General features: G+C 38.1%; 1 protein-coding gene across 1 annotated transcript in view; it reads left to right on the top strand.

The window, feature by feature from the left end:
• The window catches only part of TOP1 (DNA topoisomerase I), a 95,653-nt gene that overhangs the window by 40,928 nt on the left and 32,017 nt on the right, over window positions 1-22,708 (top strand). Inside the window, exons 4-8 of the mRNA XM_008017324.3 lie at window positions 6,895-7,018; window positions 8,298-8,353; window positions 10,803-10,898; window positions 11,866-11,941; window positions 15,177-15,283. Of these exons, the coding sequence (XP_008015515.1) occupies window positions 6,895-7,018; window positions 8,298-8,353; window positions 10,803-10,898; window positions 11,866-11,941; window positions 15,177-15,283 (459 nt within the window). The remainder of the gene's footprint in view (window positions 1-6,894; window positions 7,019-8,297; window positions 8,354-10,802; window positions 10,899-11,865; window positions 11,942-15,176; window positions 15,284-22,708) is intronic.

Here is a 22,708-nt window from a genome sequence, read left to right as displayed (position 1 = left end):
ATTAAAAGCAATTTGGGAAAGGGGGCCTGATTTTAGAAAATAAGAGAATCGTGTGAAATGAAATTCCTCCTCTTAGTTTTTGACTCTGTACATCTCTTGCCAATTTTAAACCTGGCATTCACACTGGAGTGACAAATTTGTGGAAAGCAAGGGAAGACAGAAAACTGCTGTGAAATAGCAAGGGAAGTACTTTTCCAGCCATATTGGCAGCGCTATTCTGTACTGTCAGTGTGAGAAACATCTGAGAATAAGGATGCTTTTGGCTTCTGCTTTCCTTTCAATTCCAAATCCTACCTGAACTGTAATTGAGAAAGTGTAGAATTTTAGGAATATGCACTTGATTTAAGCATCCAGTTCTCAGATTAGGGGAGATTTTTCTGAAATTAATAAAATTTAAAAGAGACGTGTGCTGCTTTCCGTGTGAGTGGTTTGCCAGAGCCCTCCCTTTGTCTACACATCACTATATCAGCCTGTCTAGGGGAAATGGATAGCTTACATAGGTAGGCAGAGAAGATTGAACAGTTTAGAAATGAGGAAACTCAGTACCACTACCATTCACATGGGAGTCAGTATGATATATTGAATAGCATACTAAGATAAAAGTTAAGAGGCCAGGTTCTGTCGTTTATAAGCTATGTGTTGTGATCCAAGCTGCTTAACTTCTCTGGGTCTCGTTTTCCATTTTGATCAGGAGTTGATAATAGTACCTGCTTTGTCAAGCTTTCAAGTGTGTTTATGCACATGATAGCTCTTTGGAACTGTAACATACTAAATAATTGAAATAATGATGGTGATGATGATAATTACCACAAAGCCTAGTATAATATCATGCAGATAAATTGGAGCTGTTGAGTCTGGTAGTTGAATCTAATTCTATAGTTATTGATAGCATTCAATTTGGAGCCCTGATATTTTCAGTATTATATTTATCCCTATTATAGTGAGCCATCATCATTGTTTTTAAGATTTCATGATGGAGACAGCATTTGAACTAGCCATTCAAAGATGGTTAAAATTTTGCTAAGGGAAAGTAATGGTTAGAAAGAAAAACATAAGCAAAACGTACAGACACTGTAGTATATGCTTTGTTCTGGGAGGAATCTAGTTAGGTGGGTTACACAGGGTGGAATAGTAGAAAATAAGACCCAAAAAAGTGCCTTGAGGCAAAACCATTAAATGCCATTTCAAAAAGTTGAGACTTTTACTTACGCTAACTAAAAAGGTGCGGGGGAAATGTTGGGACTCGATTCTGAGTTGAGCAAGAAGCCATTGGAAATAGTTGAGCAAATAAGACTTAGCCACAAATGACATGAAGGGTCTGAGAAAAAGGGTTCCTGTCTTGGATAACTGGGAGGCTGTTTACACTATTAATAGAGACAAAGAACTTAAGGGAGGAATGGGAGTTAGAATGGATATCGGTTTTGCCATCTTTGCGCACATTCTTTTATCGTCTCTGGCCTGAAAACAAAGGATTAAATAATTTCTAGGAAATTATATTTATCTTGAAGTTTTGATACTTCTATAATATAAAACACCAGAGTCCTTGTGATTTTGTTTAGTGATGTATAATCGGCATTGTAGTGTATAATGATGATGGACATTAAGGAACCCTTGTTTCTTAGTGCCTTTTGGAAACTGGCTAATTTCAGAAACTGCGCTCTTTTCCCAGAGGGAACTTTTGAAGTTACTTAAATATTTAATTTTACAAACATCATTTAAGCTTTAACTGTCTTACTATCCTTGAAAGGGTCATGAGTTTCCCTCCTAAACCAAGACTTTGAAGCTCTCTGTGCTGTCTCACAGGAATCCCCATGATCCAACTTCATGTGACCTGCAGAGGTCTGCTGCCTTGAGAAGTAGACAGGTAGCTGGGCTGTGAGTGGCTAAGTCCTTTCCTCAGAATATATGGAGGCTCCTTCTACCTTTAACAGTGCTTTTTTTTTTTTTTTTTGCTTTGTTTGGAAAGTGACAGAGTAGTCAAGTGCATGACTCTGGAGCTGGACTGCCTGAGTTTAAATCCTATTTCTCTCATTAGAGCTAGTTCCTTGGGTGAGTTACTTAACTTCTCTGTGCTTCAGTTTCCACATCTGTGAATTGTACCAGTACTTACCTGAGTTTTGTTACTGATATTAATGTGCCTGGCACTGGGTGCTACTCAAGTATTTGTTAAATACTTTTATGGGGGATGGAGGACAGATTTTAAATAGTTTCCCATAGCCAACATTCTAGCTTTCCAGAATATCAATATTTTGTTGTGGTAGTAGTGGTCTTTTTTCCTAGAGAAACAATGCTTTGCCAGAAGGGAAACATTTTTCCCTACTGGCTCCCTACTTCCACCCTTTCTCCCACTCTTCTATATAAGTGCCTTAGAGAGACCGTGGTCACCCTTTTCTTAGCTCCAGCAAGAATCATAGACCAAAGGTTTTGCTGTCATCACTTTAAAAACACTGTAGGTTATTTTTTCTTTCTTTCTTTTTAATTTTTAAAAAAATTTTTCTGAGACAGAGTCTCACTCTGTCGCCAGGCTGGAGTGCAGTCGTGTGATCTCGGCTCACTGCAGTCTCCAACTCCCTGGTTCAAGCGATTCTCCTGCCTCAGCCTCCCGAGTAGCTGGAATTACAGGCATGCGCCACCATGCCCAGCTAATTTTTGTATTTTTAGTAGAAATGGAATTTCACCATGTTGCTCAGGGTGGTCTCAAATTCCTGACCTCAGGTGATATGCCTACCTCAGCCTCCTAAAGTGCTAGGATTACAGGCATGAGCCACCACACCCAGTCAGGTTATTTTTTTCTTTAGTGGAATTCAGCCAATTGAAGCTAACACATGGCATGAACACTCTGGAAAGGTGGGTTTGGATCTTTCCATTTGTTCTCTTTAGCATTGACTTTTGCTTTTCTAGTCCCTGCTAGTGTGTTGGAATCTTACCCCATACAGATGCAAAACTATGAACCAAGAAGTCAAGATCTATGCTTAGCCAATAATTGGTTGTTTTCTCTTTCAGAGTTCCTCATGCCCATGGGGTAAATTCATATTTCATCCATAAGTGTGACCATTACAGAAGTATCTAGGACTGCTACTGTCTGTATTTTTGTCCTTCAGCATATCCCAGACTAAACTTACTCTTAAAATATGTTTGTCTGACCTTCGGGTTCCTTCCTATGGTTGATATTAAGCCTTTCTTCTACTCTTAAAAGAGAAAATGGGGGGTGGGGGGGAAAGAGATCAAAAAGGCAACCCTTTCAGGTATCCAGCATTTTTCTAATTTAGCCCTACTGAAGTTTCTTCAGTAATTAATCGGCTGTTTTTCAACCTCTAAACTGGCTAATATTATAGCCTTCAGTTGTACTTTTAAAGCCCTTTTGTTATTTTGACATACTGTGTGTTGTGCATGGAAAAGTAGCAGGTTCAGTATGAAGATAACATAGTATTTTATCTCTTAAAACAGGCAGCCAGCAAATGAACTTTCTGCACTGGTCAGAATTTCCATCATTTCACTGTTAATGAGAAAAGTGCAGTTCTTTAGCTACCTTGAAAGTTAAACATGTCCTAAGTCTTTTGGAAAAAGACATACATTTTAGAAAATCTCAGAAGGATGCGTCAGCCTAACTGACCCCACATTGACTCCATTTTATTTGCTGGCCAAATCCTGTTTCTGACTTTCCTGGCACAGCCCTGGACATGCTTCTGTATCATAGGACTTGTTCCCCAGTACCTTTGCTACTTCCTTCTGGTGCATTCCTAGGAAAGACTTGTAGTGGGGTTTGCTGTTTGCCAGCACTCCTGCGGGTTTGGGGTTATGGAAGCCAGGTTGGGCTCCCAGACACTCTGCTCTCTCTTTGTGGAGGCAGGGACAGCAACAGCACCTAACAAGTAGGGATGATCACATTGTATTCAGAAACCTGGTGGAGCTCTATAAACCCAAATTTCTAGCAGTCTTCTACATGATGCCCTGTAACAGAAGCTGTCCTTAACCCTGAATCATCTGAGTTCAGCTGGTATAAAAATCCAAATCTGCTCTTATACCTAAACAGTTAGGAGTAGAGGAGACTTGGCTTCCTTTGGAAAGTCAGGATGATAGCTTCATCCCATTCTGGTTTTTGTGATTAATTGTGACCTGCAAAGGGATTTACTACTCTAGCAGGAACTTTGAATTTCCTATATACATTTCTCTCTGGTTAGCAGACAGAGGAAATATCATTGACTTTTGGCTTCCTGGCAGATGTCTCATTTGCCTTGTCATTTGTTGATTCCTTTTCCCTGATCTCTGTTTGGTGTGATAGTGTACACCAAAGCTGAAAACTGCAGGGCCACATGTACACTTGTAGGTACCTATGCTGTGATTACCAAAAGGCTCAGAAAACCAGTTTTCTAGTGAAATTGGCTAACATTCTAAGAAATGCTTTCATTGAGAAAGAGAATGGGTCAGGGAAAGGTGGAACTGAATTCAGATTCCTGAATTAGCCATTTATAGTTTCATGGGAAGACAAACAAAAACAAAAACAAAACAAAACAAGCAACCCCAAAGGTGTTTATCCTTTCAAGTATCCAAACATCTTTATTCTAGAAAGTTTCTGCTTGATGGTAAAATAAAGCTAGGACCTTAGAGCAAGTCTCAGACTCACCATGGCTGTTTCTTAACATCAGTCTACCTTAAGCAGTAGGTATCAATTTAGTGGAAATATAAAGGTATTGATATGTAGTGGAGGCTGCTCTGCACTTGGAGGTGGAAATATTAAATTTAAATTCCAACTTTGCTTTTAACATTCAACTTTGAGTAAGTCTTTTAACCACTGTCTCCTGTTTTTATGAGCATAAGGGGATAGATAATAAAACTGGCCTCACAGGAGTGTTGTGAGAATTGAATGAAATAATGTATGTGAAAATACCAAGTACAATGCTTGCTTAGAAAGTAGAATTTTGTTTTGCTGTCCCCTCCCCCGCTATAGTTGGCAGGGCAAGGGGAGGCAGTATATTCATCCATCAATATTGTAGATGCAGTTGTTCCCAGATTTTTTGCTTTTAGGCAAAACTTTGTATAGATGACTTACATACCCTCTTACAGTTGATGCTTAATAAAACAAAACTACCATGCTTTTATAATGGAATGGTAAGCTCAAACATTTTGCTGGTAGTATAAAAACCAAGTGCCTGTGATTATATATACAGTAACTCCTGAAGAATCAATTATAATCTCAGCAACCTTCCTCTTTGACCATTCATTCTAAAGCTTGGAGAAGTTAATGAGAACAGATAATAAGAGTGCTAATGCAATTGGAAGACTTTTTTTTTTTTTAAACAAAGTAAGGGATACATTTTTAAATAAAACATTGCATTTTGGTAAAAAACACAGATTATGAGAACACATTGAGTTAGAGGAACATCATATTAATTCCAAGAACAAAAAGCATGGTGGAGAAATTTTGTAACCATGCACATGCTCTGTTCTCATGAGTTAAAAAGAATTTTCCTCCTATAGAGACTTGTTATTTAAATGTGTGTCACATGTAAATAACAATCTAATGAGCGCAATATAGAAGGAGAAATATGTAAGCAAGGGAAAGCGGGCGTTGTGTTTTTCCATCTGTATCAGTTCTTGAGTCTTTCCTGACCTATAGTGTATCCTGTTTCTCCCTGGCTAGATTTCTTAAAGTTTCTGCTTATTCATCACTCAAATACCTTTCTCAAGTTGTAGCTACTTCTGTGTGCAGTGTGTAATAGCAGATGTTCTCCCGATCTAGATTTTGTTGCTCTGCCTAACTGCATGCCATCATTTGTTTCTCCCTTTGTGATCTTCTACTGTAGTCAAGTGTCCCTTCAGAATAAACTTCATGGGATGGACATAGCCTAATGAGCTCATTGCTGATGAAGTCTTTTTTTCCTGTGCATTGGTTAGTGCAGTAAGCAAGGCTCCTTAACTGCCTGTCCCAGTGTACTGAAAAATAATAGTGTTCTGTCACCTTAAACTACAACTTGTGGTTTTCGCTTATTGCTTCTTTAGTCTTTGACCACATGCATGTTTTTACATAGTTGCAGTTATTTTATTATATTCCTTTTTCTGTCATAAACACTTTCGAAATGTATTTGTGGTACTCAAATTATAGCTTAACAGTTAAATAATTTGATATATTACAGTTTCCCCTCTTGTTAGGTTGTATCCAATTTTGGGGTTTGTTTGTTTGTTTTTTTGTTTATTTGTTTAAGGGAAGCACCAAAATAAACATCTTTATATATAATATTATTTCCCTAAGAAAAATTTCCAGGAGCTTGATCCCAGGGTAAGAAGCTATGCACATTTTCATGGTTCTTGCCTTATAATGTCATATTTTGCTTTTTTAACCTTTAATAAAGAACGTTCCTATGCCCTTGCTTTCAGATGGGTCTTTTCTTATTGTAAGGAAAGGACTAACATAAGTCCCATCTAGAAGTGACTAACTTGACTAGTTAAAACTAGAAGGAAATATCCACTGTATTGGGCTATTCACTCCATAAACCCTAGCTTGGCTACATGTGTGATAGTTTCAAGTCTGGCACAAAGCCACCAAACACTTTCTTGGTGAAACCTCCTCACATCAGATATGAATGCTGAAGTGGGAGCTTTCATTGTTTTTGTGCTGGTAGAACGTTGCAGAAATACACCGGGCTGGCTGTGTATTCTTAGTCACTTTTAAAAAAATGTCCTGGTGTGTCTAGAATGATGGTTTCTATTCTTTGCAAAAATAAAAACATCAAACAAGATAAAGTCCGATGTAACCAAGACCCTCTACTTGAACCTTCTGTCAGTACTGTTTAAGTACTGTAAGTTTCCATGGTTCATGTTATCTTAGGATATCTTGTGAAACGAATCCTTGTGGTCCCTACTCTGGGTAACACTTTGTGACTTAACTTTTTACAGTGAACATAAAGATTCTGAAAAGAAACACAAAGAGAAGGAGAAGACCAAACACAAAGATGGAAGCTCAGAAAAGCATAAAGACAAACACAAAGACAGAGACAAGGAAAAACGAAAAGAGGAAAAGGTACAGAGTTTTCTAGTGGGGGAGGAAGGGACGTGGATGCACTTTTGTTTACCTTTAAAAGCAGCTATCTTCACTGCATAGTAAGATCCCTTGGCCTTGGAGTGAAAGGTCTCTTGTCAGGAGAATTCAAAGCAAACTTTAGTCTTAAACTATAAAAACTAAGCCTTTTATCACCATATGTCTCACAGTAGCAGATCTGTCCATATCATTACCTTTTTTTTTTTTTTGCCAATGGTTACATTGAGAATGCATTAGGGAAAATTAATTGTTTTTGGGAGAAGGCCTAATGCCTTGTTGGTCTTCTGTTCATTAAAGATTCTTCTCGAGTGAAAATTTAGTGATGCTGGTGCCCTTTGTGGCTTTTGGTTCCAGTATAACCAGTACAAGCCTTCTAAAAATGACTAGGCTCACCCGGCTGAGAATGAATAGTACTCTGTATAGTTTTAAAAAGAGATTGTTTTTATTTTAGCTTTGAAAAAGTAATTTTTGTACTTGGTAAATTCAGATACTATGAAATAAGGAATATGGTGAAGAAGACATCTCTTCACCACTGACTCATTGTCTCCCATCCTTCTCAGAGGCAACTGCTATACTGATTATGTTTTGTATCCTTCTAGAGATACTCTGTATATCTGTGCGTGTGTGTGTATCCCTTCGTGTGTATATATATGAAGATTTTTTTGAAAGATAAAGTTTCTGACGAATCTACAAAGCAGGAAGTTGAAGGGGAGGGGGTCATAAGTATACTTTGCCGGAGTCAGAGAAGGCAGGGCATATAGTTTTTTGTTTGTTTGTTTTTTAAATAAAGACAGGGGTCTCACTATGTTGGCAAGGCTAGTCTCGAACTCCTGGCCTCAAGCAGTCCTCCCACCTCATTCTCCCAAAGTGTTTGGATTACAAGCATGAGCCATCACATCTGGCCCATATGTTTTGTTTGGTTGGTTTTTGCTTTTGTTTCCTCTCTGCACTGCCAATGGCAACTTCTTGAGTAGTGGAATATACTTATTGGGGAAAAGAGATCTGCCATCACTTAAAGGTAAAAAGCTGCCATTTTGAAGGGAAACCTTTCTCAGTGAGTTGGACAGTTTCACCCAGAAGAATTGTTAAAAACGAGTTTTGGACAAATGTCAGGACCTTTAGTTCATCTATTCAGTTTTGCTAACATAAGAGCCAGCCTGTGATCATGACGTCCCACGACTTGATGCTACATATTCTCAAAAAGAGGTTTCTTCAGATTTAGTCCTTTCAAGGTACTAGTTACTGTTGTTTGACTTTTCAGGTTCGAGCCTCTGGGGATGCAAAAATAAAGAAGGAGAAGGAAAATGGCTTCTCTAGGTAAGACTTTGCTGCTGCGTGGGCTTCCCTTTCTCCGGGTGGGCAGCAGGCCAGCTGCCTGTGTTGTAGTGTTGTCTGAGTTTACCCAAAACACACTGACCTGGCCATCTTGATCGTTCCCAGAAGGTCAGCAGTGAGAAGACTTGGTCTAAGCCAACCTGAGCCTTTCTACAGTGCCATATAGTGAGACTGACCAGCACATTTTCCAGAAGGTTATTTTGAGTAGAGAAGGTTGACAGGAGAGATTTTTAAAAATTGAGATTTACATATCACAAAATTTGTCTTTTAATGGTATACAGTGTACTGTTTTTCTTTTAGTATATTCACAAGGTATTACAGCCTCTTCACTAATTCCAGAACATTTTCATTTCTCTAAAAAGGAACTTCATATTCAGTAGTGATTATGGAGTTTTCTGAAAAATTGCTTAGTCTGAATTCGTCCTTAATAATATTGGGAGACTTATATATAAAAGATCATTTGACCTACATGTTAGGGATGAGTGTAGATTTGGGTAGAATTATATTATCTCTTTTCTAGAAGGAGAGGAGAATGCACACAATCTAGAGGTTACTTCCTATACTGCTTTTACCTTTATAATATTTTTTTCCTCATCCTCAATTTCCTAAAATAAGCCCAAAGGATCCCCTCTAGTTTCGAAACAACTGGATGTTTATTGTTACATATTCTCACTTCACTGAATGATAGAATGGATTTATTAGAAATGGTTGGAAATATTTGCATTATTGACTAGAACAAAACACTTTGAGAGTTTTGCTTCCTTGAATCTTTGAACTTCCAGTTTCATTTGTTAAAGTTTTTGACAATTATGCCTGGTACTCTGGGTCCTTTAGACAAGGAGAAGCAGGTGCCCTCTTCAGGCATGTTTCATAATTGTTCCAGGAATGCAGAATAATAAAATTCAAGAAGCATTAGAGCTGCAAGCTGCCCTGGGAATTTTGATTTCTGAGATAAAGTGACTGAGGCACTGCTGGGCTAATCTCTGCCAAGAGACTGCCTTGGATTTTTATTAAACTGATATGAATAAACTTTTTGGACTTGGTGTGTAGTTGTGAGTTCATTTTCAGACTTTTTGGGTTAGAAGATTAGGAACACAGCCTTCTTTGAGGCAGTGGTCTCTATGTTCACTTTGTTGGACTCCTTGCTGGCTTCTGTGTATGTCTTTGTAAAGAATCCAGATGCTTCACTGGAATACAGTTTTCTGGTAAATTGTTTTAGGACTTCTTCCTTCAGACCAAGTAACCCTTCCCACATGTTTTTGTCTGCAGTGTGACAAACTTAGGATCTAGCATTTACTTAACTAGTTGGGCAAATGATAGGTTTTCTTTCCTTCTGGACCCTAGGGTCTATGTCAGTATTCAGGCAGCAGGGGGAACAGCTGTAGAAGCTGGCATTTGGTTAGTGTGCTAAAATAAGTTCTTTAAACATTCAAATTCTATCACAAGCAGGGGAACCCAGTATGCTTTTTTTTGGTTGGAGGTACTCTTGAAACCCTGTGAATATACTTTGTGGTGGAGTCTGGATTCTTAATCCTTGGATCCCTCCACAGGGGGCAGCTACATATAAGGAGGCCATTCCTTGTGCTGAGTTAAGGCAATGAGGTTCTGAAGAGATGTGCCAAGCCACGGAGGATCCCTTGAGGGGCAGTGATTGTTGGGCTCTATGGTATTTTTTACTTGTTCCTTCTCTGTTTTGGTTCAAGATGGTTGTCTCAAAGGATTGTCTTTTTATATTTATATTTTGAAGGTAAGAGCTTAACAAATAGTAGTGAGACACTCTTCTGTATATAAAGTAAACCTAAGTTAGGACATTGAACAATGAATAGATTTGGCATAGGATACCTTCTGTTTATTCTGGTTTAACACGTGCCCTTCTTTTGTTGTAATGTTGTCAGCTTGGTTATCTTTCCATGTAACTGAATATACATGTACATTATTGCCAGATTTTTAGAACTTTAAGATACTAAGTTGGGGAAATCAACTTAGTTTATTTCTTTATTTGTTTATTCCTTTCCTTGTAAAAGCTGTACTTTAGCTTTTGGAGTACTGGAACAATCAGTTCAGCTTGTGGGGTCAAATATATGGTAGGTTTCTCGTGTAAGGCAAGAAAACACCTTAGGTTTATTTCTGGAGTGGTTCGTGCCATGCTGGCAAAGACAGCTAAGAAATAGTGAGAAAGAATTCTGACTTAGAGTAAGGAGTCTTGATCCCAAATCCTGATATTGCCCATTCACATGTACAATGAGGACAAATACTCTCTACTTCACAGGATTGAAGTGAGAAAAAGTGCTCACAGAAAATCTTTATAATATGTATGTGGTTATCCTTATTTATATTAGCTTCTTTTCAACGAGATGACATATTCCTTCTTTGTATTAATACAGTACAGATGTTCTAGCACTCTGTGACCAGCAATTTTTTTTCTCTTTAGTCCACCACAAATTAAAGATGAACCTGAAGATGATGGCTATTTTGTTCCTCCTAAAGAGGATATAAAGCCATTAAAGAGACCTCGAGATGAGGATGAGTGAGTATTTTCTTAAAACTTTGACTTTGGAAAACAAAAAGGAGGAGTTTAAAGAATAAATGTGATGTGTTTCTTTATAATACATATAGAAGCTGCATTAATTGGCTTTTACTCATTTGGGATTTGTGATTAATGGACTGATTTCTCTGAATTATGAGAAGTAGGGTTTGCTAAACAAGTAAGTAGTATTCCCAAGGCTTACATGAAGATTATATAAATTTTTCTTATTGTAAAGGCAATAGATATTTATTGTAGAAATTTCAAATAATACAGAATTCATGAAGAATAAATTAAGTCACTTAAAATTTCTCATTGCCTACCATAGATAACTTAAAGCAGTTTCTCTTAGACCTATCCCTGTCAGTACATTCTAAGTGAAGTTTCAGTGTGTAAAAATAATAAAACTGCTCATAAAACATGTACCTCTTTCCCCAGATCCAGTGAGATTAAATTATATTCATTATTTTCACTCTTACATAGCTTATTACGCTATTATTATAGTAGAAAATGGATGGAAAGGGAGAAGGGAAATACTTAGTGAACTCCTTTGTATTCATTCAATATAGAATTTCTTTCCTCCACATTCCAGTGAGTTACTGCTATGTGGTAGCTAGTGTGCTGTGCATTTGGTTCCCAAACTTTCATCTTTTATTTTTTATTTTATTTTATTTTATTTCCCAAACTTTCATCTGATAATGGTATTTATTTCTGCATATATCCCCCCACCCTATTTTGCTTCCAGGCCAGTGTAAGTGGTCAGTTTTGTTCTATATAGGGCTGTAACTATTCCTTTGGTCTGACCTTCATTATTTTCTCCACTTCTGTTACTCTTGACCGTAGAATGCCCAGCCAAGAATAACAGCAATTACTCCTGCCATGGAGGCTTCCAAGAGTTTGTAGGTCTCCTATGAGTGAGGACTCCTGAATCATAATTATGCTAACTGTGTATTCATGTTCCCCTTTCTAGTGCTGATTATAAACCTAAGAAAATTAAAACAGAAGATATCAAGAAGGAGAAGAAAAGAAAACTAGAGGAAGAAGAGGTTAGTAAAGAGACTTAGGCCCTTTGGGGTGAGTTTGGAAGTGAGAGTTTTCCAGTAAGCAACTTCTTAAGACAAATGAGTTTTAGGTATTTATTGGCTTGTTGGTTGTAGTAATAACATTAGGGAAAAAAATTTAATAAGTGATGGCTGTGGCACTGGTAGTTTTAAGATCTCTATGAATCCCCACAGTGTCTTAAGTTAACCACAACCAGCAGTGATTCTGCTCTCAGCCTTCCTGGGTGTCTGTCTACCCACAGCTATGCTGCCAACAGATGTTCTTCCAAAAAGTATGTCATCTTCATGTATACAGAGGCAATGTTAACAAGAAACCACATTTTGGCTTATAACCCTGAAGAAATTTCCCTAAGAATTTTTTGCTCGTCATTCACTTTGGGTAACCATTCCTATCTGAAGTTCTTTAATGGGTGCCCCTTTGACATAAAATTGACACCCAAACTCTTTACCGCAGCTCCTCCCGATCTGGCCCCTGCATCTTCATCTTGTGCCTCTCTCCATCTTGTGCCTCTTCTCTAGCTTGCTTGTACCAGTCACACTAACCTCCTTTGTTTCTTTTCCACACCAAATTCTTTCATACTTCCGAGATTTGTGGAGCACCTGCTGTTCCTCTGTCTGGAGCACACATGCTCCCTTCTTTATCCTCTTGGCCTATAACCTTCCTCAAAAAACTCGGTTCCGTTTAAATGCTTTCCTAAATGTTCTTGTTGATGCTTGTGGTAGATTGAAAATAGAATCATATGCTTTCTCCTTTTGACACTTTTGAGTTCTTACAATAAAAAATTGTTAGCAGGTAATTCAAGAAAAGATGTCAGAAATTCACAGAGGTCTTAATGATGCCTTCCCCTAAGAGAAGAAGGGGTTGTGTGAGTTCTTAGCTCTTACGCTACATTTGAGGTTAGCCACTGTCATGGGCAAAATGGGTTCACAAATGTAAAGTGGATAGTTTGAAGTACCAGCAGTAAAGAGAGTGATAGTGAAGGGGCAGGGAGTCTTAAGAGGATAATCTAACATAGTAGTAGAATGATGTTAATAATCACAATTAAATGTAATAGGTGCTTACCATGTGTCAGGCATTCGTCTACATTTTTTATATATGTATCATTTCATTTAATCCTTACAACCTGAAAAGTTGTTATATCCCTATTATCATCTCCATTTTGCAGATGCAGAAATAGAGTATAGAAGTATTGAATCACTTGCCTGAGGTCACATAGCTACTAAAGTGGTAAAGCCAGCATTTGATCCCATGCAGTCTGACTTCTGCGCCAGCACACCAGCTACTATAGTATCCTACCTCCCCTGGGACTTTGTTGATCCTCTGATTCTGCAAGGAGGGAGAAGAAAGGTCTTTAATGAAATCATATGAAGACTATTAGTGAGTGAGTTGAGCCATAGAGAGATGATCAGGTCCTATATTTAGAAGATCGTAGTTTTTATGACAACTAGTCTTATTCTTGGCTGAAGTTTAAATTAATAAGCACTAATTCAAGGAATTGAGAGTGAAATGTTAAGTAGTGATTATGGTAGTCAACCACTCCACTTCCATGTACCTAATCAGTACAAACTAGTCAGTAAAGGAATACAAAACTTGAATTCTCCAAGTGTTGTTTTTCTTTTATGGTTATATTGCATTTATGCAAAAATAATACTCTGAATTTGTTAAACCATTGGGAAAAAAGAACAGTTGACTTCAGTTTTTATCCTATTTAGCAATCCTACCACATAGGGGGAAAATGCTGGCTGAAAGACTCTGAATTAATACAGTCTTACTGTGGCAGGGACCCCAGATGGCAGAATCTGTCATTAAACCTCACTCGCCAACTATGGTTTTTTTTTCCCCCTCTTGTTTTTGAGAATTGTTCTGAGGTCTCTCCGTGACTGATACCCCAATTTGAGGTTTGAAAACATATAGTGTAGCCAGTAGTTTCCTAATGGGACCATCTGCATGCCTGCTCAGAAGCTGTTTAGAGTATCTTCACTGAAAAACATTTCCCTTTCCTGTGGTGTGTTTCACCCTAAATAGTAAACATTATCTGAATTAATGTGATCCTGTAGTACCTTCTCCCAAACATACCCACATATTTATATTCTCCATGCCTGTTTTAAAATATGGGTGGTACTGTAAGCTTTTCCTCTTTTTTCTATTCCTATCTTGATTGCTCTCCTATTATGAGGGTCTAAAATGTTTATTCCATTTATTGCTGTAAGTCACATTCTGTTATTTTTCTCATAAAGTTAGGCTCTTATCATAGTTAATAACAGCTATATGACCTTTATCAAGTGAAAAAACCTATTTCAGAGTCCTTGCTTGTAACTGGAAGTGGTTAAATGGACCTGTCCATACACTTTCCAGCTGTGCCACTCTTTAATTGATTTTAAGATTGTTCAAAACCACCTTTAAACTTGTTGAATAAAGACTGAATAAATAATTAAATTATGTTGAATAGGTAGGACACAGGAAAATATTCTTCGAAAGAGTTCAGAATCTGAGTGGGATCTTCACTTGTTGAATATTACATTTTTGTTTGGGTTTTGTGTGTATGTTTTGAGATATATCTCTGTATTGGTGAATTCTGCATATTTAGGTTTGATACCCTTTTTTGGTGCCACTATGATCAACTCATTTACATTCAGAGTTGAAAGAAGAGCCATAAAGAAATACCACCATAGGAATTGGTATCATTTTAGAACCTCTGAAATACTTGCTTACTGCATCATGACTGTGTGTGTACAAGCAGCAGCGATAGAACTATACTCAACTAAATCAACTGGGAATTTTCTTTCATACTGAATGCTAAATATCTAATGCAAAGCCTCGTATAGCCGTTATTTGATTGTACTAGAAGAGGTTTAAAGATGAGTAGGATTAAACGTGAGGAAAATACACTCGGATTACTCTCTAGAGCAGTACTTTTCCAAACTCCTTTGAGGTTTAAAAAATATATATATATATAGTTTCCAAGTCTCTTCCCCTGCAGAGTGTTTTTTTAACTACTTTCTCAGGTAGTCGTTTGTCAGGAAATTTTAGGAAATACTGCTCTAGAACAGAGCACCAGTACATTGTTATTCATCTGTCAAATGAGAGGAGTAGACCTGAGATCCTCTTTAGTTTTAATACACTGTGATTACAATTTTTCTTCCTCGTGGCTCCCAAAAACTGCCTCCAGAAGTGTGATCAGTCCTTATTTAAGTGCTTTCTCACCATGTTTCTTTGCAGGATGGTAAATTGAGAAAACCCAAGAATAAAGATAAAGATAAAAAAGTTCCTGAGCCAGATAACAAGAAAAAGAAGCCGAAGAAAGAAGAGGAGCAGAAGTGGAAATGGTAACATCTCAGCACTGGGTTAAAATGCCACCTCTTTTATTGCATATCCTTACGAAGCAAGAATATTGAGTTATTAAAATTAATATCCTGATATTTGGGGTAAAATACTTAAAACAGTTTCTCTAGACTAATATTCGAAATAAGTTTTCCAACTTCTAGTGAAATCATTAACTGGTTCTAAATCTATTGGATCTCAAACTGGTTTCCACCACTGTGAACAGAATGGATCATAGAAGCAGACCTATGTATAGGTGGGAATTTAGCATACGAAGAGAGTACAGATGCATTTAAAATCATAGGGAAAGGATAGATTATTATGTAAGTCGTGTTGGGAAAACTGCTTGTTTGTTCAACAACAGAAGAAACCTCAACAAGAAAACGTGGGTGAATATTTTTATAATTGTGCAATCGTGACGATCCTTTGAAGCAGGACATAACCAGAGCCATAAGGAAAGGTGTTTTACATTTGATACATCAAAGTTCAATTTATGGCAGGTGGACAACTTCATGCCATTAAAAAAGAAAAAAAGCAAAGTATTTGCAATACAAAGGGCTGATATTCCTAATATGAAAAAAAGCTCTTTTAAAACAGGTGTGAAAGGAATGGTCTAATTAGAATGTGAAGAACAGGCAGTTTAGTAAAATAAATGGTTAATAAACATCTAAAAATATCAACTTCATAAGTAGTCAAAGATGCAAAAAAATGATAAATCTTTTTTTAATGCCTCTTAGATTGGGGAAGATTAATAAATGAAAATATCTAGAGTTGTGAATATGAGAAAACAAGCATTCTCCCTCCCTGTAGGAGTGAAAATTCAGTCTTTATGAAGGACAGTTTAGTCATAGCTGGTCGCTCTTGAGAAGTGTGTTTAGGTGGAGAACTTTTCTACTTTTGGTGTTTAGAATCTTGAAATAAACATGTTTTTAAAAAATACTTATTTCTGTTAACATATTCTACTATTTACTATACCAACAGTACATGATTTTGTGTTTATGATGAAAAAACTCAAATGATTGAGAGATTTAATAGTTAGAGTAAAAATCAAAGTCACCTGTACCTCTCTTCTCCCATTCTCATTTTCCTTTCCAGCTTTCCAGCTTTGAGGTAATCACTGTTCATAACTCGGTATATAGCCTTCCAAACCTGTTTATGTGCCTTTATGGCTTTTGTAATTTAGAACTTTGATGTCCACAGCACCTCTGAGGAAAGGGAGGAGAAAGAGCACTGACCAGGAAGGTGGCAGAGAGGAGAGCCAAAGTGGCAGAAGTGTGGCCACACAGTGACAGCTGTGTGATTGGCATGTTGCTATGGCATCATGGGATTAAATGGGAAGTATAGAAAAGGAGTATCACAGAGCAGAGGAACCCTGGCTCTTTCTAGAGGTCAGAGTCAGAAAGTAAAAGAAGGCCAGGTGCGGTGGCTCATACCTGTAATCCCAGCACTTTGGGAGGCTGAGGCTGGTGAATCACCTGAGGTTAGGAGTTTGATACCAAACTGGCCAACGTGGCGAAACCTCATCTCTGCTAAAAATACAAAAATTAGCCAGGTGTGGTGGCGTGCACCTGTAGTCCCAGCTACTTGGGAGGCTGAGGCAGGAGAATCACTGGCACCTGGGAGGAGGAGGTTGCAGTTAGGTGAGATCATGCCACCACACTCCAGCCTGGGTTGCAGAGCGAGACTCCATCTCTTAAAAACAAAAACAAAAACAAAAACAAAACACACACACACAGGGCACAGTGGCTCATGCCTATAATCCCAGCACTTTGGGAAGCCAAGGTGGGCGGATCACAAGGTCAGGAGTTCGAGACCAACCTGGCTAACATGGTGAAACTATCTCTACTAAAAAAGTATAAAAATTAGCTGGGCATGATGGCATGCACCTTAATCCCAGTTACTCGGGAGGATGAGGTGGGAGAATTGCTTGAACCCGGGACGTGGAGGTTGCAGTGAGCCGAGATTGCATCACTGCACTCCAGCCTGGGCAGCAAAGCAAGTCTCTGTCTCAAAAAAAAAAAAGAAAAGAAAAGAAAAAAAACGTGAGTTTATTTTCCTTGTTTTTATGTCACTTTTCTTTAGAACTAATACATTTTCAGTGATCTTGACCTTTAAGAAAATGATTTTTAGAAATAAAGTGGTTGTGTAAATTAGGGGTTATTACTTGGAGTTAAGAGAATGGTACGTTAGTAAATTCATCAGTCAGGGTTCTGTGGTAGGTACTCAATAAATGCTTGTTAAATGAACAAGTAAATTTCCTTATCAGGAGCTTCCTGCTGTCTCCCCTTTACTTCAGAGCTTTGGCTCTTCTTGGAATCCAGGCAAGTGCACTGGGTCCGGCCTTCTATGTGTAGAATTAGGTGCCCTTGAGGGGTTTAGGAGCCTAATTTTGCTTTTGTGGTTGAAATCCTTATCAGTGTTGCCACACATTCTCTCTGAGAGACCATGACTTTTGGTTTTTATTCTTATTTTGGGTTAAAGGGGAACTGGCTAGTCTTTAACTAAAAGTTGTTTTTTGAGGGATGAGCAGACTTTGCTACAGCTTCTATCATTTCTCAGGTGTGATGGTTAAACCTTGCACATTCTTTTCAAGCACAATGCTTGAATGGCACGTCGAGTTTTTGGAGTTTAAAATAGGACTGAAGAGCCTCTTAACTGATAGCTAGAGGCTGCGTGTTGTACTCTGAAGTCAGTTATCCAGTCCTCAGTGACTGCCACTGATGACCTAGTCGGGAACTTAAATGGCAGAAACTCTTATGTTAACTATTCCTTATGCTGTCCCACTAAAATAAGTACACACTTTACAAGCTTGACAAATTTGCAGATCTTTTGCTTTCCTTCTAAGTCCGCAGAACTGTTTATCCTTACCAGAAAAAAAAACACTTACTCTGATCTTTATCTCCCTCCTTTGGTAATTGTTCGATTGGAAAAGGTCCAGGTCCTTCAGGGTTTCTTTGCTATATCACATTATCTCCATAGAAACATTGTTATAAGTGGTGGCAGTGTGCTTGGGTTCATACATGAAATCCTGTTTATCCCAGATGTCCTGATTTTTAACTGTTGGCCATTGTAGCTGAACAGGGTTTTAGCATTGTTGGGTTAATTAAGTACAAGCGCTTTTGTATCAGAGCTGACCTGTGGGAATATAAGTTGCAAGTTAATTCTCAACAGATGATTCTTCATAAAGAATTAGAACCTGGGGAGTTTATTGCAGGTGTTAGGTGTGACTTTGAATGGGGTTTTGAATCTCTTAGCAAAGGTAAAATGCTGTGAGGAGTCAGGACTATAATGTTGTAAGGAATTAGTGTTGCAAGACCAAGACTCATAAATATATGGTCAATGATAGTGATAAGAAATTTATGGAATACGAATTATTGACATTTTGCTCAAACCAGAAAAACTGCCCTTAATTTCAAGGATTAGCATTCAGAATCTATAGCATGTGACCTTTATTTCTAAATTTAAAAAAATTAAATAAGAGTTTTATAGCATACTGTGAAGTGCTTGCTAACTGCAAGGGAACTTGATTTTAAAAAGCACATGGAGTTTACTTTCCTGTCTTTATATTTCTAGCACTTTTCCACCTTTCCCCTTCCAAGCACATGTTATTATTAAATTGGTACTTGATTATTCCAGTCAAGCTGCCAAAGGGAAGCCATTTTGATGTCTAAGTACATGTTTTTGTTTGTTTATTTTTAAATTTGGGGGGAATATATGCACGCATGTGGAGGCTTAAAGGACAAAACTGTTTGCTTTTATTTGTACAATAATAGCTGTCAACCCAGTCACATGAACTTATTGAAAGACATGCTCTTTCTGTTTAAACTGAGGTTTAGCGTTGTGATTTGTTGAATCTCTTAATTTACTTAAATGGTGAAGAAGTTGCTGTGGGTCTTGAAGATACACATGTTGAAATAGGAATTGTAAAAACAGTTTGGAGTCTTCATTTAAAAACACTGTAGGACCAGGCGCGGTGGCTCATGCCTGTAATCCCAGCACTTTGGAAGGCTGAGGTGGGCAGATCATGAGGTCAGTAGATCGAGACCATTCTGGCTATCACAGTGAAACCCCATCTCTGCTAAAAATAAAAAAACAAAATTAGCTGGGCATGGTGGCGGGCGCCTGTAATCCCAGGTACTCAGAAGACTGAGGCGCAAGAATGGTGTGAACCCTGGAGGCGGAGCTTGCAGTGAGTGGAGATCGCACCACCGCACTCCAGCCTGGGCAACAGAGCGAGAGTCTGTCTCAAAAAACAAACAAACAAAAACACTGTAGTTGAAGAGAAGAATGGTGCCAAAGTCCCAGGATAAGGGAAAGTGTGGTGGTCTGTATCTCCTCACGGTTACTCCGTGACTGCTACATGTCTGTTTGTTGAGATGTAGGAGCTCTTTATATAGTTTGTATGTTAACCCTTTATCAGATACATGATCTACAGATATTTTCTCCCATTCTGTGAGAGGCTCCTTGCTCTCATACACCTACATATATGTATATTTTCTCTATTTGGAGAGTAATAGACTGTAGGACTGGGCAAGTTCCTACGTTGAGATCTTTTTATTAATATATCAATGACTCTGCCAATTTCATATCTGAAAAAGTGGTAGATTAATTATAGAAGATCTTTAATGTTCCTTTGAGGTCTAAGATTCTACTAAATCTTTATTTTTGTTTAAATTATTTGTGTAAAATACATATGACATAACACTTATCTTAACCATTTTTAAGTGTACAATTCAGTGGCATTAAGTACATTCATATTGTTGTGCACCATCACCATCTCTAGAACTCTTCATCTTGCAAAACCGAAACTCCGTAGTTATTAACAATTTCCCACTTCTCTGTTGCCCCAGTTCTTTTTTTTTTTTTTTTTTTTTTAGATGGAGTCTCGCTCTGTTGCCCAGGTTGGAATGCAATGGTGCGATCTCGGTTCACTGCAAGCTTTGCCTCCTGGGTTGGAGCAATTCTCCTGCCTCAGCCTCCTGAGTCGCTGGGATTACAGGCTCCCACCACCATGCCCGGCTAATTTTTTACATTTTTAGTAGAGATGGGGTTTTGCCATGTTGGCCAGGCTGGTCTGAAACTGCCGACCTCAGGTCATCTGCCCGCCTTGGCCTCCCAAAGTGCTGGTATTACAGGCGTGAGCCACCGTGCCCAGCCTATTCCCCCCAGTTCTTGGTAAGCACCATTCTACTTTCTGTCTCTATGAATTTGACTACTCTTGGTAACTTGTATTAATAGTCATACAGTATTTGTCCTTTGTGACTGACTTATTTCACTTAACAGAATATCAGCGCTCATCCATGTTGTAGTGTGTTTCAGAATTTTCTGACTTTTAAAGGCTAAATATTCCATTGTTTATACTGCATTTTGTTTATTCATCTTTTGATGGACACGGGTTATTTCTGCCTTTGGCTGTTGCAGATAGTGCTGCTGTGATCATTCGTGTACAAGTATTTATGGGCATATTCCTGGGAATGGAATTGCTGGGTCATGTGGCATTTCTATGCTTAACTTTTTGAGGAACTGCTGTACTATCTTTTTCACATTGGCTGCACCTTTTTACGTTCCTACCAGGACCACACAAGGGTGCTAGCTTCCCTACACCTTCACCAATGCTTGTTATTTTTTGTTTTATTGCCATCCTTATGAGTATGAGTGGTATCTCATTGTGGTTTTGATTGGTATTTTCCTAATGATTAGGGATGTTGAGTATTTTTTCAGGTACTTATTGGCCACTTGTATATCTTCTTTAGAAAAATGTCCATTCAAGTTCTTTGCCCCAACTCCCCACCCCCACGCTTTTTTTTTTTTTTTTTTTTGAGACAGAGTCTTGCTCTGTTGCCCAGGCTGGAGTGTAGTGGCGCAGTCTTGGCTCACTGCAACCTCTGCCTCCTGGGTTCACGTGATTCTCATGCCTCAGCCTCCTGAGTAGCTGAGATTATAGGCATGCACCACCACACTCGGCTAATTTTTTCAATTTTTAATAGATACAGAATTTTGCCATGTTGGCCAGGCTGGTCTCGAACTCCTGACCTGAAGTGATCTCTCTGCCCGCCTCGGCCTCCCAAAGTATTGGGATTACAGGCATGAGCCACCGTGCCGAGCCCCTATTTTTTATTTTATCTTTTTTTTCCTCCACCTTAAGACTGAGACTTTGCCCATTTTTTAAATTGGGTGGGTTGTTGAGATGTAGGAGCTCTTTGTATATTTTGTATGTTAACCCTTTATCAGATACATGATTTACAGATATTTTCTCCCATTCTGTGAGTTGGCTTTCACTCTCTTGAAGTGTCCTTTGATGCACAGAAGTTTTTAAGTTCAGTGAAGTTCAATTTATTTATTTATTGAGACAGAGTGTCTCTCTGTTGCCCAGGCTGGAGTGCAGTCGCATGATCTCAGCTCACTACAACCTTCGCCTCCCAGGTTCAAGCGATTCTTGTGTCTCAGTCTCTGGAGTAGCTGGGATTACAGGCGTGTGCCCCCATCCCTGGATAATTTTTGTATTTTTAGTAGAGACGGGGGTCTCGCCATGTTGGCCAGGCAGGTCTCGCACTCCTGTCCTCAAGTGATCCGCCCACCCCAGCCTCCCAAAGTGCGGGGTTTACAGGTGTGAGGTACTGTGTCCAGCCGCAATTCATTTATTCTTTCTGTTACCTGTGTTTTACGTGTCATATCCAATAAATCACTGTCAAATCCAATATTGTGAAGCTTTTCCCCTATGTTGTCTTCCAAGAGTTTTATACTTTTGCTCTTATATTTAGGTCTTTGATCCGTTTTGAATTAATATTTGTGTATAATGTAAAGACCCAGTTTGATTATTTTGCCAGCACTATTGTTGAAAAGACTGTTCTTTCTCCATTGAATGGCCTTAAGCATCGTTGTTGTAAATCATTTGACCATATATGTTGACTGTGGTTTTATAGTAATACGATTGTTACAATATGGTTTGATACATGTAATTTTTATTTGATGTTTCTGAACTTTGTTTAAAATTGAACTTGTTCCATGGCTGAATGATTGATAAAATAAAATAAAATAAATAAAATATTGGACTTGGAAAGTAAATATAAGGGTAGTTAGTTAGTTATCTATTAGAGTAAAAGAAACTTGAGACATATCAACCAGTTGCAGTATGTGAGCCTGAGTTGGATCCTGGTCTATAAAATAAATTTCGATCAAATAGGGAAGTTTTTAATATGGACTGGATTTTAGAATTACACTAGGAAGTTATTAATTTTGTTAGATGTGATAATAGTTTTGTGGTTATGTGGAAGAATATTATTTTTATGGAGATACTTGCTGAAAAATATTTAGTGGTGAAGTATCAAATCTGCAACTAACTTTGAAAATGGTTCAGCTAAAATAGGAAATTTCGCAAATTATTAACTTTTTTTTTTTTTTTGAGATGGAGTCTCACTCTGTTGCTCAGG

The sequence above is a fragment of the Chlorocebus sabaeus genome, chromosome 2 (genome assembly GCF_047675955.1).
Source record: "Chlorocebus sabaeus isolate Y175 chromosome 2, mChlSab1.0.hap1, whole genome shotgun sequence".
Taxonomy (NCBI): Eukaryota; Metazoa; Chordata; class Mammalia; order Primates; family Cercopithecidae; genus Chlorocebus; species Chlorocebus sabaeus.
Note: the sequence above shows the minus strand (reverse complement) of the source record. Positions and strands in the feature narration are given on the sequence as shown.